Source organism: Ochotona princeps, chromosome X, assembly GCF_030435755.1.
Source record: "Ochotona princeps isolate mOchPri1 chromosome X, mOchPri1.hap1, whole genome shotgun sequence".
NCBI classification, from domain to species: domain Eukaryota; kingdom Metazoa; phylum Chordata; class Mammalia; order Lagomorpha; family Ochotonidae; genus Ochotona; species Ochotona princeps.
In genome coordinates this window covers 4,031,035-4,046,334 of record NC_080865.1, presented here as the reverse complement: position 1 = coordinate 4,046,334, position 15,300 = coordinate 4,031,035, and the positions used below count along the sequence as shown (strand labels likewise).

General features: G+C 44.6%; 1 protein-coding gene across 1 annotated transcript in view; it reads left to right on the top strand.

The window, feature by feature from the left end:
- The window catches only part of MAP7D2 (MAP7 domain containing 2), a 95,616-nt gene extending 80,702 nt beyond the window's left edge, over nucleotides 1-14,914 (top strand). The window contains exons 11-17 of the mRNA XM_058658567.1: nucleotides 1,654-1,825; nucleotides 3,770-3,904; nucleotides 5,255-5,311; nucleotides 7,037-7,115; nucleotides 7,542-7,758; nucleotides 12,439-12,713; nucleotides 14,815-14,914. Of these exons, the coding sequence (XP_058514550.1) occupies nucleotides 1,654-1,825; nucleotides 3,770-3,904; nucleotides 5,255-5,311; nucleotides 7,037-7,115; nucleotides 7,542-7,758; nucleotides 12,439-12,688 (910 nt within the window). The 3' untranslated portion in view covers nucleotides 12,689-12,713; nucleotides 14,815-14,914. The remainder of the gene's footprint in view (nucleotides 1-1,653; nucleotides 1,826-3,769; nucleotides 3,905-5,254; nucleotides 5,312-7,036; nucleotides 7,116-7,541; nucleotides 7,759-12,438; nucleotides 12,714-14,814) is intronic.
- Nucleotides 14,915-15,300: the final 386 nt, after the last annotated feature.

Sequence of the window (15,300 nt, the reverse complement as noted above, 5' to 3'; positions counted from 1 at the left end):
ATGTTCATCCTGGGAGAGGCTTGTGACGGATCTAGTTTCACATGAAAGAAGCCAATTTTTGCTTAAGTTTAGGGAAACCAAGTGTGGGTAAGGGAAAATAGTTTGTAAGAGGACAAGATTTCCATGGCAAGAACAAGCAGAAACTGAGGGCTCATGGGGAAGAATTTGGGGTGTGTCAGAAATCCTGAAGGTAAAATGAAAGGAACTGAATTTTCATATTTGGAGGCTGAAGATAACAAGTCCTTTGTGAAATAGCTTATGTATTGATTCATACGTAGTATATCCTTTGTATATTACTTTCTCTACAATAATCACAGAGCAGTTAAAAAATAACTGAAACGGTGCTCTGATTAATTTTGGGATAAGTATTATCACAATCATTTTTATAAGCCTGTGTTGGATGTGTCTTTCTGATTGGGCTCAATAAAATTCTTCTCCAGAGTTGGTTAGGATTTTCAATTGTTTCATGTGCTGGTAGGTACTGTGACCTCTGTTAACATAGGATGTATCAGCATTTACAGTTATGGCCTTTATTTCTCTGATGCTGCATAGGCTGTTAGTCTTCATGATTCCTGAAGCTGACCATTAGCATGGAAGGATGATATTATTTTTAAGTCTTGATCTGTTTATATCAATAAAACAACATCACAAGAAGTCAGTGACATATAATGGTAATTTCTAAAAGTGTTATAATTTTATTTAAGGACATTGGAGGTTTGAGGGCAGATTTGTTTTAAATTGTAAGATAAGCTAGCATTTGAGAATCTTCTAGAACCAGGCATTCCCATGATTGTTTCCTTTAATTTCCAGAGTAATGTCAAGGAGTATTAATATGGCTCTTATCACTTTTTTAAAACTGGACAGAAATGTTGAGTGACTTTCTAAATGTGACACAGTGAGTTGGTACAATCAGAATGCAGTTTTGGTCAGCATACATCACATTGCCAGTGACTGCCAAGGAAGGTGAAACACATTACAAATCTAAAAATAAACCAGCTCAGACGTTACAGATATCACCTCACGATTCTCTTTATCATTCCATCAGGGACTATTCATATATCTGTGGAAACATGTATGTGTCACTTCCTTTTTTATGGCAGGAATAAAAGCCAAGATATATTTTAGAAATTGTTGAAACAAACGGAAAATAAAGGGCTTAATTTGTGTAATAAATGTCAAATTTCTTTTAAAATTTTTTTCTGATTTGTTTCAAAAGTATGTATCAGTTAGAACCCGAAGTGGATTTTTTGAGCTCATGTTCACTGCCCTTTCATTGATGACTAGAATATTTTTGGCCTGTGACATATCTTGTTTTTTCCAACTTTGGTTGAAGATAAATCTTTTAAGAATTATCATTAAAATAAGAATAATGGGCTTGACTTCTTATTGTGGTTATTTCTAAATCGAGTTGAGAGCATGTGTGTCTTCACTGGAACGTATTTCACAAATTAGCATGTCCTTGGTCTTTGTATTAGAGCTAAAAGTCAACCATGATTGATATTTTGCTGATAACTATACAGATGAATGGATTTCTGGGAAGGCTGGGTTGCTGACATGAATTGGAATGCATTTATTCATTAGCATGGTCAACATTTGCTCTCTGCTGCCAGAATGCAGTTCTGTGTTATCTGACAATGATTGTGTTCTCCAAAGGCTAGAGAGAGAGGAACTCAAGAGAAAGGCAGAAGAGGAAAGGCTTTGCCTGGAAGAAGAAGCCCGCAAACAGGAAGAGGAAAAGAAGCAGCAGGAAGAGGAAGCCAAGCAGAAGGCTGAGGAGGAGCTGCTCCTGAAAGAAAAGCAAGAAGAAGCCGGGAGTGAGAAGCAGGTGCAGTGTGGGTTCTCAGAGGGTTTTTTGTTTTCTTGTTTCTCAAGGGCCTTAGTTACTGAATTTGAATGACTCAGTATTTGAAGTTTTTTCTTAAACTACCTGGGCTTTTTAGTTTAAATATGTATATATTTGAAATTCAGAGTTACTGAGAGAGAGAAGGAGAGACAGAGTGAGAGATTTTCCATCCGCCGGATCACTCCCAGAAAGACACAATGGCTGGGAATATGCCAGACTGGAGCTTCTTCAGGGCCTCCCAAACAGGTGCAGGGACCCAAGGCCCTGGGCCATCCTCCACTGCTGGATCAGAAGTGGGGCCCCTGGAAAGTGGTACCCATATGGGATGATTGCACGACAGTTGGCAGCTTTAATCCACTATACCATGGCACTGCCGTCCTTGATTTGTTATTAAATATAGGTCACTTTATAATCAAAGTGGAGTTGGTAATGTTTGTTATCTGTTAGTTTGTGCTTCTGTAAAAGCAGACTCTGGGATTGGGTCTGGAATTGTGTTCGGTACTATATTTGGGAGGAAATCCTAGAAAGCTGGTGAAGGATTGAGGAAAAAAAAAGACTAAGTATCAGTGCCCGGCACGATAGCGTCATGCCTAAATCCTTGCCTTGCATGCATTGGGATTCCATGTGGATGCAGGTCCGTGTCCTGGCTGCTCCACTTCTCATCCAGCTGTATACTTGTGCCCTGGGAAAGCAGTGAAGGTCGACCCAAAGCCTTGGGACCCTGAACCCTTCTGGGAGACCTGAAAGAGGCTCCTGGCTCCTGATTTCGAATTGGCTTAGCCCTGGCCATTGCGGCCACTGAGGGAGTGAACCAGCAGGCAGAAGATCTTTCTCTCTGTCTCTCCTCTATTAAAATCTGACTTTCCAATAATAATAAATAAATCTTAGAAAAAAACCCTCAGTATCAGTGCAATGTAAGTGGATTAATTATGGTCATCTAGAGCTCAAACCCTTTGGGACCTTCTTAGGAAGTTGTGGATCATGGCATAAAATTGTCTCTGTGGCCCAGCAGTTAGCCTAGTGGCTAAAGTCCTCGCCTCGCATATGCTAGGATCCCATAGGGGCACTGGTTCTAATCCCGATGACCCTGCTTCCTATCCAGCTCCCTGCTTGTGGCCTGGAACCCTGCACCCATGTGGGAGACCTGGAGGAGGCTCCGGGCTCCTGGCTTCTCATTGGCTCAGCCCCAGCCATTGTGGTCACTTGGGGAGTAAACCATTGGACAGAAGATCTTCCTCTTTGTCTCTCCTCCTCTATGTATATCTGCCTTTCCAATAAAAATTAAAATAAATCTTTTCAAAAATAAATAAGGGCCCAGTGCAGTGGCCTAGCAACTGAAGTCCTCAGCTTGAACACACCCAGATCTGATATGGGTGCCAGTTCTAATCCCGGCAGCCCCACTTCCCATCCAGCTCCCTGCTTATGGCCTGGGAAGGCAGTCAAGGATGGGCCAAAGCCTCGGGACCCTGCACCCGCGTGGGAGACCTGGAAGAGGCTCCTGGCTCCTGGCTTTGGATTGGCTCAGCACCAGTCATTACAGTTACCTGGGGAGTAAATCATTAAATGAAAGATCTTCCTCTCTATCTCTGCTCCTCTCTGTATATCTGACTTTGCAATAAAAGTGATTAAATCTTTTTTAAGAAAAGAAATTAAGTCCTTGAAGCTTCTGTCCTCATGCACACTTTATGTCCAGAATCTGTCCACGGGCATAGAATTACTTCAGCTGTGTATGGAAACTGTCTGCAGGTGATTTTCATAATGGAGCCAGAGTATGTGAATAAGGCCAAACACTGTCTGCTTAGTCATAAGACAAATGATTTAAACTCATGTTGAACATTGGAGTAGCCTCCACTCTAGGGCAGGTGATGAGATAAAGGAATATTTGGAAAGTCAAGGGAATTACTACAGTGTCTTAAATGAATAAAGCCTGTACCTTGGTTTGCTTGTTTCCATCAGAAAGCAGCCGCAGAAGCCAAGGCCCAGGAGGCAGCTAAGCACCTGCGTCTGGAGAGAGAGCAGATCATGTTGCAGATTGAGCAGGAGCGACTGGAGAGAAAGAAGGTAAGGGATGAGGGACTGGAGACTAGGCAGGGAGGAGCAGGGAGGGAAGGCAGTTCTGTTGTGCGGTGATTGCGAGCGGGTGCTCCTAGGATTGTGAATGAAGGCAACGTACGCCGGTAGCAGTCACATCTTCTGTATCTTTATTAGCTTTTGTCATCTTGGATTCTGAGTTCCTGAGAAATCTATGTCTAAAGCTGTATTATCTGTGATTATAATTTTGTCTTCTCAGTTCCATCAGTTTTTGTTTTGTATACTTTGAAGCACTATTGTTAAGTAAATATACATTTAAGATTATTATGATTTTTCCTGTTAAATTGACCCCATTATCATGAAATATCCTTTTCTCTAGAAATATTCCTTGCCTTAAAATCTGCTTCTGAAGCCATTTTGTATTTAGTGTCTGCATAACAGATCTTTTCACATCCTTTTGCTTGAAACAACGTGTCCTTATTAGTGTGACTTCTGCAAGTAGCATGTATTGTCAGAGTTTGTTATTTTAGTCCAACTTGACAGTATTATTCTTTTTTTTAAAGATTTATTCATTTTATTACAGCCAGATATACACAGAGGAGGAGAGACAGAGAGGAAGATCTTCCATCCGATGATTCACTCCCCAACTGAGCCGCAACGGGCCAATGCGCGCCGATCCGAAGCCGGGAACCTGGAACCTCCTCCGGGTCTCCCACGCGGGTGCAGTGTCCCAAAGCTTTGGGCCGTCCTCAACTGCTTTCCCAGGCCACAAGCAGGGAGCTGGATGGGAAGTGGAGCTGCCGGGATTAGAACTGGCGCCCATAATGGGATCCCGGGGCTTTCAAGGCGAGCACTTTAGCCGCTATGCCACGCCGCCGGGCCCAGTATTATTCTTTTAATTGGAGTGCTTATTCCATTTGAATTTAATGTACTTAGAGATAAAGATTGGCTAAAGGAGTTAGCTGGTTATAAAGTTCCAATCCATTATGTTCTGGGGGCCAGCCTAGGCTTTGTGTTTCTTTGGGTCTGGGAGTTAGATCAACTGGCAGCCTTCCTTCCTGAGCTGCACACCGTGGCTCTCTAGAGGTCAGTTTCCTGAATAGTGGGTGATGATTTGTTAGTTTATATTCACTCTAAGAAGAGGAACAAGGCAAGTTAAATCTTTATTCTGGATGCGCACTGTTTTGCTTCTCAGTCGTTTGGCCTTTGTAAGCCCCGAGGTAATACATCTGTAAAATCAATGGAAAACCTCTCCATGCTTTTTTTCTTCTGCCAACATTTGTCTGAGTTTTTTGAGAAATGTAAAATTCCAAATGAACTCAGCTACTTACTTATCTTGTTGGTCTGATGCGTATCTTGTTTGTCCTTTTTGCTTTCCAGAGGATAGATGAAATCATGAAGAGAACAAGAAAGAGTGATGTACCTCTAGAAGTAAAGGTAGGCATTCAAATGTCTACTAATAGTTTATGCACTGAGTATAAAAGGCGAGCAGAACGATACAATGCATGCAATTGTAGGTCTCAGAGAGAATTAGAGAAAAATGGACTCTGCCTACTTTGTTCCTGGCTAGTTCAGAGCATGTATGCTTCTGAGGGACATTTTCTGAGTTTCAGAGATATGGCATGTGAAAGATGTGCTCAGAGAAATAAGGGTGGGATTGCAGGTAGAGGCCTTGACCCGTGAGCGAAAGGGAGTGATGACCTGGAAGCAAGAAAATTACTGTAAAACAGTATGACAGTCCAGCAAGCCTCCGAATATCTTCTGATGATGTTTTTAGATTTATTTTTTGTTGCAAAGTTAGATACACAGAGAGGAGGAGAGAGAGAAAGATCTTCCATCTGCTGATTCACTCCCCGAGAGACCGCAATGGCCAGAGCTGCACCAATCCGAAGCCAGGAGCCAGGAGCCAGGAGCTTCCCCTGGGTCTCCTGTGCGAGTGCAGGGACCAAAGACTTTGGGCTGTCCTCGACTGCTCTCCCAGGCCAGAAGCAGAGTGCTGAGTGGGAAGCAGGGCCGCCGGGATTAGAACTGGTTCCCATATGCAAGGTGAGGACTTTAGCAGCTAGGCTACCACGCCAGGCCCGTCTGATGCTTTGAAAAAGTATTTTAAAAAAAAACTGTATGGGGGCCCAGCATAGTAGCCTAGCAGCTACATGTCATGAGACAGATAGATGGAAAAAATCCAGTCACAAAATTTTCCCTTGCAACAAATGAGATGTGGTGATCTGGAGATAATAAAACATGCCAAATGGGTAATGTCAGACAAAGACAGCCTGGCTCAAAATATCAGTGTTTTGGCCCAACCTCAGAGATGTGGCGTGTCAGTATGCAAAATGGGTCTCAGATTTAGGTGGAAGGGAAAGTAGACTACAGTGAATACATGAATAAAAACAACACGAGGTGACAGGCGACAACCATCATTGCTAATAACGTAATCTTTGTGAGTGACCAGCCAAAAGAGAAGGCATAGAATGGACAGATCTCCTTTGGCCGTTGTTTGGTATAGTCTCATTTCCAAATCATGTAGTATTTATAGTTTCTGAAGGCAAGAATTAAAATACTCTTTTATATTACAAAACAAAAAAGATATATGTGGAGATCCTATGTGATGGCTCAACTGGCTAATCCTCCAACAGCAAACACAAAAATCCCATATGGGTGCCAGTTCATGTCCTGGCTGTTCCACTTCCCATCCAGCTCCCTGCTGTGGCCTGGGAAAGCACTTGAGGGTGGTCCAGAGCTTCGGGACCCTGCACCCACGTGGGAGACCCAGCAGAGGCTCTGGGCTCCTGGCTTCAGATCAACTCAGCTCTAGCCGTTGCAGCCATCTGGGGAGTGAACCAGCAGATAGAACCTCTTTCTCTCTGTCTCTCCTTCTCTCTATAAATCTACCTTTCCAAAGTCTTTTTTAAAAAAGCCAGGAGCTTAGAGTTTCTTCATGTTTCCCACTTGGGTATAAGTTCTCAAGAACTTCCATCTTTTCTCTACCTCCCTAGGCACATTAGCAGGGAGCCAGGTCAGAAGTGGAGCAGCTGAGACTCGAACCAATATTCAAAAGATGCCAATACCTCAGACAAAGTCTTAAGTTAATATGCCATGACTCTGATCCCAATAAGCATTTTTTAAAAAAATTTTTTTGGTCCACCTTCTGATTGTTTTTAGAAAGAAGAACCCAAAGTAGAGATTCAGCCTCCTGTGTGTATGGAAAATAAGATAAAACCAGTTATCCCCGACAAAATAGGTGAGTGATACTGGGTGCTTAGGTGCTTTGTTTCAGCAGTGAGGGGTCATAAGTCGTCTTCCTGGGCAAAAGCATCTTGGAGTTCCCAGCTCGGGGACTGTCAGCCCGTCTGAAAGTCCAGGCTTCCTCAGCTACTGGACAATGCGGGCATCAGCAGTCACTGGCTACCTCCCGGGGTGCCCTTTGGGGAGCCTGTCTGCTGCTCAGGTTGTACATAGCCATGGCTTTACTCCTTTCCAGAGTGTCCAAATGGATGCTGCTTAATTAGCTGATGCTTTGTAAAACAGAGGACGTGGATTACTTGCACAAAAGATGTTGTACCATTTTGGTGATGCAGAAGAGTAAATGAACTACCTTGATATGTATTTCCTGTTATTCCATTGTTGTATTTTATGACTGATACAATAATTTTGTGTTCTCAATCAGAAATCAGTGGGTTGAACACCTGCCAGGAAGTTAATGGTGTAGGGCACACTGCCCCGGAAGTTAATGGTGTAAGGCACACTGCCCTACAAGTTTTTCCTCCAGACATTTTCTCAAATGGGCTTAAACCAGCTGGGGGACTCATTCATCTGGATGCCCTTGATGGAAAATCAAACAGTTTAGATGATTCTACTGAAGAGGTTCAGTCTATGGATGTGAGGTATGTCAATTTCTTTTGCATTTAGTTAAGCTTTATCTCTTCTCCAAATACCGCAACTGTCTTTTGATTCTTTTGTGCATCTTTGATAAAGCAGGATTGCTTGACATTACAAGGAAGTTATCAGTAGTCTAAAGCCAGTACCTTGGGTTAAATTCCCTCGAAGCAGAGCCAGGGATGGAGTGTCTAGGCATGTGGTTTCTTGAGAGGAGTACCCACAGGAGAAGGCAGAGGGAGAGAAGTCACTAAGCATCCTATAGGGAGCTCTGGACGGTGACTTTTCAGCTGCTGTGCCACTGTATGTGTCATTCATTGACTGTGGGTCACTATCCCCCATGGATAGGAGATACAGGGGCCTGTCAGCTAGAGGCAATTGTCCAGATGAACTGTGGCAGCTTTTAAGTCTTTACAGTCAGCTTGGATTGCAGCAGCGAAGCAGAAGGAACATGGCTATTGGATGTGTCCGCAGGTAAAGGGCATCTGGGGAGACACCAACAGGGTCCACTGAATCCTGTCCCTGTTGTTTAAGTAAACTTGTCACTGAAGAGTTGGTAGAGAAACCCTTTGGCCTTCAGATCCTAAAGTCTCAAGGAATTCTTAAATTTGTATTGTATTTGTAGGTAATGTGACCTGGCAAATTGATCTCAGCCAAAATGACTGATTGGCACAGGCCTGGTGCAGAAGCACTGAGGCAGGCAGCTTTGGGTAGAGCAGTTGGAGTAAGAGCTGGCTGTCTCAGTCAACAAGTGACATTATTATTATTATTATTATTATTATTATTACTATTATTATATTTTTAACATTGTTTACTTAGTTGATAGTGATGCATGCCCATGTGGGTCTCTGATTAGGGTTGGGAGAGTCTAGGTAATAGAGGAAGGTGGGTGGGACAAATGTTTCAGTTTTTCTTCTGTGTTTGCAGGGATGGAAGGGACCACTCCTTGCCATCTAACTACATCATCACCCAGGGAAGGAGGGATGGTCATTTGATGATGCCCTAGAGACCCCAGTGTGGGGAAGAGTGTTCCAAGGGTGCTACTTGAGTAGCCTTTATAGTTCTGAAGCCGTCAGCTTCATTGCACCAGGGATGAGAAAATCTAAGGTCTATTGGCTGACCAGATCCACCTTAGTGCATCCACAGACCCAGGAACATGCTGCAAATCTTGGCCAGGAGAGTGGTCCAAGCTGTTTTGCTTTCCATCCTGTGGTGAGGCACCCATTGTCCTCTGCTGGCCTAGATGAGCTGGCTGTCATGTCCCCCATGTGTGTCTGGACATGCTGTCCACCGCATAGGCATCAGCAACTGAGGAGACCTAGTCTTGACTCATGCACTCCAAGGACTGACCACATATGTTGTGATTTCCCTGTGTCCAGGGCTTGAGTCTAGCCATTTGCTTGAGGAGGCCTCCAAGACATTTCACCTTGGATGACTTCAGACTTGACTCATGTGTGCCAGCCAGTGCAGGATCAGGTTCGTTCTGTCACCTATGCCAGCCAACACACATACTGGTAGATGCAGCTGCCTGGTTAGTGGCACCACAGTCCCATCTCTCGTGTGAACTGATGAGTGCTTAGCCCATTTCAACCAACCACAGGCCAGGTTTTCATGTACACTAGTGTGTGCCACAGCCTGATCAAGGCGACTTCTAATAACCCCAACCAAGTATGCCCCAGCTCTGGTTTCTCTGTGTGCCAGCATGTGCTGTAGCCTAGCCTGCTGGTGGGTGTTGCAGCTTAGCCAGTTGGCATGGCCCACACCCTGTCCTGGCTCTCATATGTGCCACTGGGTGCTGCAGTCTGGTCCAGCCTGGCCTGCTCTCAGACAGGTCTAGACCTGGACCACAGAAATGGTGATGAGTGCTACAGCCCTAACTGACCTGGCGTAGCCTACCTCCAGTGCAAGCTACTGAGCTGCAACCTAAGCAGAGGAATTCGTAAAGTTCCCCTACCAGGACCAGGATCTCACATGTGTCAGTGGGTGCCATGGCCATGCTTGGCATGATCTGCATTCAGGCCTGGCCTTTGCATGTGCTGGTGGATGCTGCAGCCTGGCCCTACGTGGCCCATCCTAACCACTAGCTCTGGTGCACACTGCAGTCCCACAAAGTCAAGCCCACAAGTCCCCTACAGAATCTGTCCCTGACCTAATTCTCTCACATTCCTGTTGGCGCTGGTCTAACACTCATGAGTGGACACTGTGGCCCTCCAGCCCCAGCTTTTTTGTGTACCAGTGGGCGGCAGGCAATGCTATTTAGTCCAGCCCAGGTCTCCCATGTAGGCAATTGCCTTGGCCTGACCCAGACATACCCTCCCCACTCTAAACCTCTCACCTATCTGGGAATGTGGTGGGTGAGTCCAGGGAAGCCCCTAGAAATCAATCGTTCCATGTCAACTATGCCCTCAACCTCTTGTCCCAGGACCCCCTCCCCTGCCTAGGGATTTGGGTGGCTTGTCCCAGCCTAGTGTTCGCTGCCTTTCCCACATATCTTGAAAAAAAGAATAGAATAGGCGATTATACTGGCACACTGGTATAGTTAATACAGATTTGGCATTAAGCAGGCCCAGAATGCCTGCGGGCCTTGGCTGCTTTTCTCCCAGCAGTACAACACTTGCCTAGGTACAAAGCAGCCTAAGCAGTTGCCTGCAGCTGGGGGTAGTAACAGTATTTAAAAACAAAACAAAACAAAAAAACTCTACCAGAGCTCCAGCTTGCTAGAATTTTACCTTCTCTCTCTGGCTGTGAGTTCTCAGCTTTGTGCATGTGTGGGTGTTTGTTTTCTATAGCATGTTGATTCTACATATCCCACCTCATCTGCTGCGGATTTGAGCCATATATGTGAAAATCCAGGATCCACCAGTCACATTACTGGTAGAGCGAGTCCCATGCAGACTGATAATCAGCAAACTTAGCCCTTACTTGGATCTTGTATTTGCCACCTCCCTGTACCCTCACCCATTATAACACCATGGCAGGCTTACCCTAACTGGTGCCACTCTGCCCTGATAGAAAATAACTGTGGAACAGTAATGGTTAATCCAACAATCCCCTACCCCATATTTTATTTTTTAAAGATTTATTTTATTGGAAAATCAGATATACAAAGAGGAGGAGAGACAGCGAGGAAGATCTTCCAGTCACTGATTCACTCCCCAAGTGGCTGCAATAGCCAGAGCTGAGCCAATCCGAGGTGAGGAGCCAGGAGCCTCCTCCAGGTGTCCCACAAGGATACAGGTTCCCAGAGCTTTTGGCCATCCTCTACTGTTTTCCCAGGCCACAAGCAGGGAGCTGGATGGGAAGTGGAGCTGCCGGGACATGAACCAGCACCCACATGGGATCCCAGTGTGTGCAAGGGAAGGACTTAAGTCAGTAAGCTACCATGCCAGGCTCCCCTCCCCATATTAAGCCAACATTGCTTATTTATGTTTGAGAGTAGGAGGAGAGAACAAAGCATGGCACCCCGACCCAATGTTTGCAAATGTGGAAGGGTTCCTGTGTTACCCGAGTTCTCACTTTTGTCCGCTCTTCATTTGCAAAGAGGCAACCGCTGGAGGCATACCCAGGCGCATGCTCACTTTCTGTCTTCCCCATGTTCTGACCAGTTGTTCAGTGCTGTTAGGTCAGCTTTTGTCCCTTATCTGGATTTAGGATTCAGGGAAATGAAGCTTCTACAGTTGAGCTGTTTTTTTCTAGATTCTTCTTGTAGATCTAATTAAGGAAGAAAAGAAGTTGGCAGAAGCCTTTCTGTGGCTGCTAAGAGATTCCTGGGAATAGGCTCTCAATTTGCAGGCCACCATTATGTGCGTGAATTGGTTCTTTTGGCAGGTCTGTAACTGACATAGCCACTTAGTGCCTTTACTAAGTCTCCAATGACAAGTTTACTTAAATACTAGACACGGAATACAGTGTACCCTGTTGCTGCCTGCCCTGGGTGCCCTTTACCCAGAGACAGATCCAGTACTTACTGTAGGGTAAGTCAGGAGAGAGAAAACGCAGCAGGTTCAGCTAGGAGAGCTGGAGAAGTCAGGGTGTGTTGGAAGCCTGGCTGTGCAGAGGGAGCAGTGTGCGGCTCACTCTGCATGGGATTCGATAACGATACCTCAGGGAGCACTTCCTTTAGCTGTCTCCACAGCTCTTCTCAGCACCATAAAATTCCCACTCCCAGGAGCCCTGGTAGGGATACATGGTGGCAGAATTTTTCCAATTTTACAAGGGAAGAAGCCGAGTTGGGAGTGCAGGTGACAGAGACAGAAGGGCGGCATGGGCAGCACACAGTTCCCCTCCTCGCCTCCTGGTCAACTTGCAGCATTTACTCTCTATTTGAATGTACCATTTGGAAAGTTCTAGAAATGCCTTGCTCCTTCACAGAACTAGTGCCTCTGGGAGTTTCTTCCTTTTACCCTTTGAATAGTGTGAACTCGGCTTTTACAGCGCTGCTCAGTCTACATTCTTAATTCTCATCCATGGAGGCATAACAGCTCAGATTTGAGCTCTTCATTTCAATTGTATTACATACAACTTCTAACTCTATCTTCTAGAAGAGTTTTCTAACAAAACGTTATAAATCAAATAAATACGTTGTGTTTGGTTCTTATGTTTCTCTCTGTGTGTCCATGTGTGTGTGCGCACATGCACACATATGCGCACATGTGTGACATTTGTTGCTGTGTATGTCCCTCTACTAGTCCTGCTTCAAAAGAAGAGCTTATATCCATCCCAGAGTTTTCACCAGTGAGTGAAATGATTCCTGGGATGTCTCTGGACCAAAATGGAACTGGCAATGCCCGAGCACTTCAAGATCTCTTAGATTTCACCGGCCCCCCAGCGCTCCCCAAGCAATCCAGTGAAAATCTCAGCTTGGATGACTGTAATAAAAACCTTATTGAAGGATTTAACAGTCCTGGCCAAGAAACCAGTCTGCACAGCTTCTGTTGACTAATGCAGCATAACTTTAATGAAGGTACAGCCCTTTGATCTTATTCTAAATCTGCAGCTGGGGTTTGTGAACATAGGATTGGTATCTCACTGAAGGTTCTGAATACACAACTGTGGTGGTGCATGTGGTAGCACACGCAAGAAGAGCTGGGGTAACTGTCCAGTAGCTGCTTTGTGCGTGAGCCTTCTACACTGCCTGCCGTCTGCTCCTGCTGTTGGGACTCTGTGCCCAGAGAAGCTGAGAAGTACTGGTTCAAGGCTTAACCACTCCCCATTTAGGTATAGCCACACCAGGCCTAGAGTAGCACCGTAGATATTTTTTTAGATCTGTTCATTTTTATTGGAAAGACAGATTTACAGATAGAAGGAGAGGCAGAGAGGAAGATCTTCATCTGAAGGCTCACTCCCCAAGTGGCCACAAAAGCTGGAGCTGAGCCTATCAGAAACCAGGAGCTTCTTCTGGGTCTCCCACGTGGGTGCAGGTGCCCAACAAGTAGGGCCATCCTCTGCTGCTTTCCCAGGTCATCAGCAGGGAACTAGATGACAAATGGAACAGTCAGGACATGAACCGACATCCATGTGATGCCTGCTCTTAGAGGTGGAGGATTAGCCAGTTGAGCCACTGCTGGCCAAGTAGCATGGTTTTTTGAAGGAGAGATTGCTCTAATATGCTGCATGGTAGTGCTAATAAATTGAATTTCCTCCCTTAGTTACCTCAGCAAGGTCCCACATTCTATCTAGATTTATCCATGAACATTGATGAATGTTGAGCCAAATGGTTTACTGTTCTGTTGACCCTTTCCTGATTCCTGCAGAGCCAATGTCTGTTCTTTGTTGATTCCTAAGGGAGACTAAGGCATTCACTTTAGTTTTTACCCTGTAGTTTTTCCCCCATCTTTGGCCTTTTTCCCTTGGAAAAATTTCTAGAAGTTAAGTTTATTTGAATAAGAGTATCTATACAGTTACATATATCTAGTTAAAAACATGCCATATTTGGGCCTAGCGCAGTAGCCTAGTGGCTAAAGTCCTTGCCTTGCATGCGCTGGGATCCCATATGGGCACTGGTTCTAATGCCGGTGGCCACAGAAGATCTTGCTCTCTGTCTCTCCTCTCTGTATATCTGACTTTACAATAAAAATAAAATTTTTAAAAAATGCCACATTTGGGCCTGGCGCAATATCGTAACGGTTAAGGTCCTTGCCTTGAGCATGCCGGGATCCCATACAGTTCTAATCCTGGCAGCTCCACTTCCCATCCAGCTCACTGCTTGTGACCCGGGAAAGCAGTCGAGGACGGCCCAAAGCCTTGGGACCCTGCACCTGCGTGGGAGACCCGGAAAGAGTTCCTGGCTCCTGGCTTGGGATTGGAGCAGCACCAGCTGTTTTGGCCACCTGGGGAGTGAATCATCAGATGGAAGATCTTCCTCTCTGTCTCTCCTCCTCTCTGTACATCTGCCTTTCCAATCAAATAAATAAATCTTTTTTTAAAAAATGCCACATTTGATTATTTAAGCTTGAAGTTTATTTGATTATGAATATTGGGAGCGTAATTAGAATCTGTCACTGCGTCCTTTTATACCTAATTACAATTGTTGTTCCTGCATCAAACTCTTAAAAACACTTTTATGTTCTTAGCACTCACTTTATTTTTTATAATGTTCTACCCCTGTAGTAGCAGAAATTCAACTCCTGAAGTGATTTAATGCAAACATTTATTTCTCAAATGAGGAAACATATCGTGAGAACCCATTTCCATGGTCGTTGTGTTTGATGTGTTTTATTCACACTACAGGCATATTTTCATTTGTGACTTAATTTACTTTTCAAATTTTCATTAGGAGAGACATGGAAATAGCTCCATGGGTGTTGTTATCACAAAGCCTGGGGGCATGCTGAAGGTCAGCCTTCTTACAGGTTTTCACAAAGCGCCACACAAGGAAAATTTGACCCACCTAAAAGAATAATCCTGTGTCAATTATTACAGTACTTCTGTTAGAAAATACTGTGTAAGCTAAGGAAAACATAAAGACCATACTTTGTATCAGTGAGAGAGAATACACGCTGCAAACTGTGAAATACTCAGTTTGTTCATTAACTGTATCTGGTTTTGTTTTTGACTTAACACAGGTGCTGCTTGGCAACTGTGAATCTGCTGCTGTCACCTGAAGCTCCTGTCATCCTTAACATGTGGATCCCGGGTGTTAGCTGCCATGTCACTGTCTCCCTCTGCCTTGTCGGCCTGTGGCGCTCTCATTCTACAGTACTATTTACAAGCTGTACTGCTCTATTATCATAGTGATCTCTGGATAACTTGAAGAATTCTAGCTCAGAAATTCACTTTATAACTATGCTTCTTCCCAAAGTTGGAACACATAAACATTTAGATGTCTTTTTCTGTAAACTATTCTAGATATTTTCCCAAACTCTAGTTACACATGTACACAACTTGGGCTGCTATCTCCCTGTCTTTGTTTAGAAGGAGAAATTGAAAAAGTTTCTCCCCCTCTGCTCTCCCTCTCCCCTCTCTCCCTGCCCTCTCTCTCCCTGGCATCAGGGAAGGGGCCATCAAGAAACCTTTTTTATTATTAAGCTTTGTCAACTGCAAAAATGCAT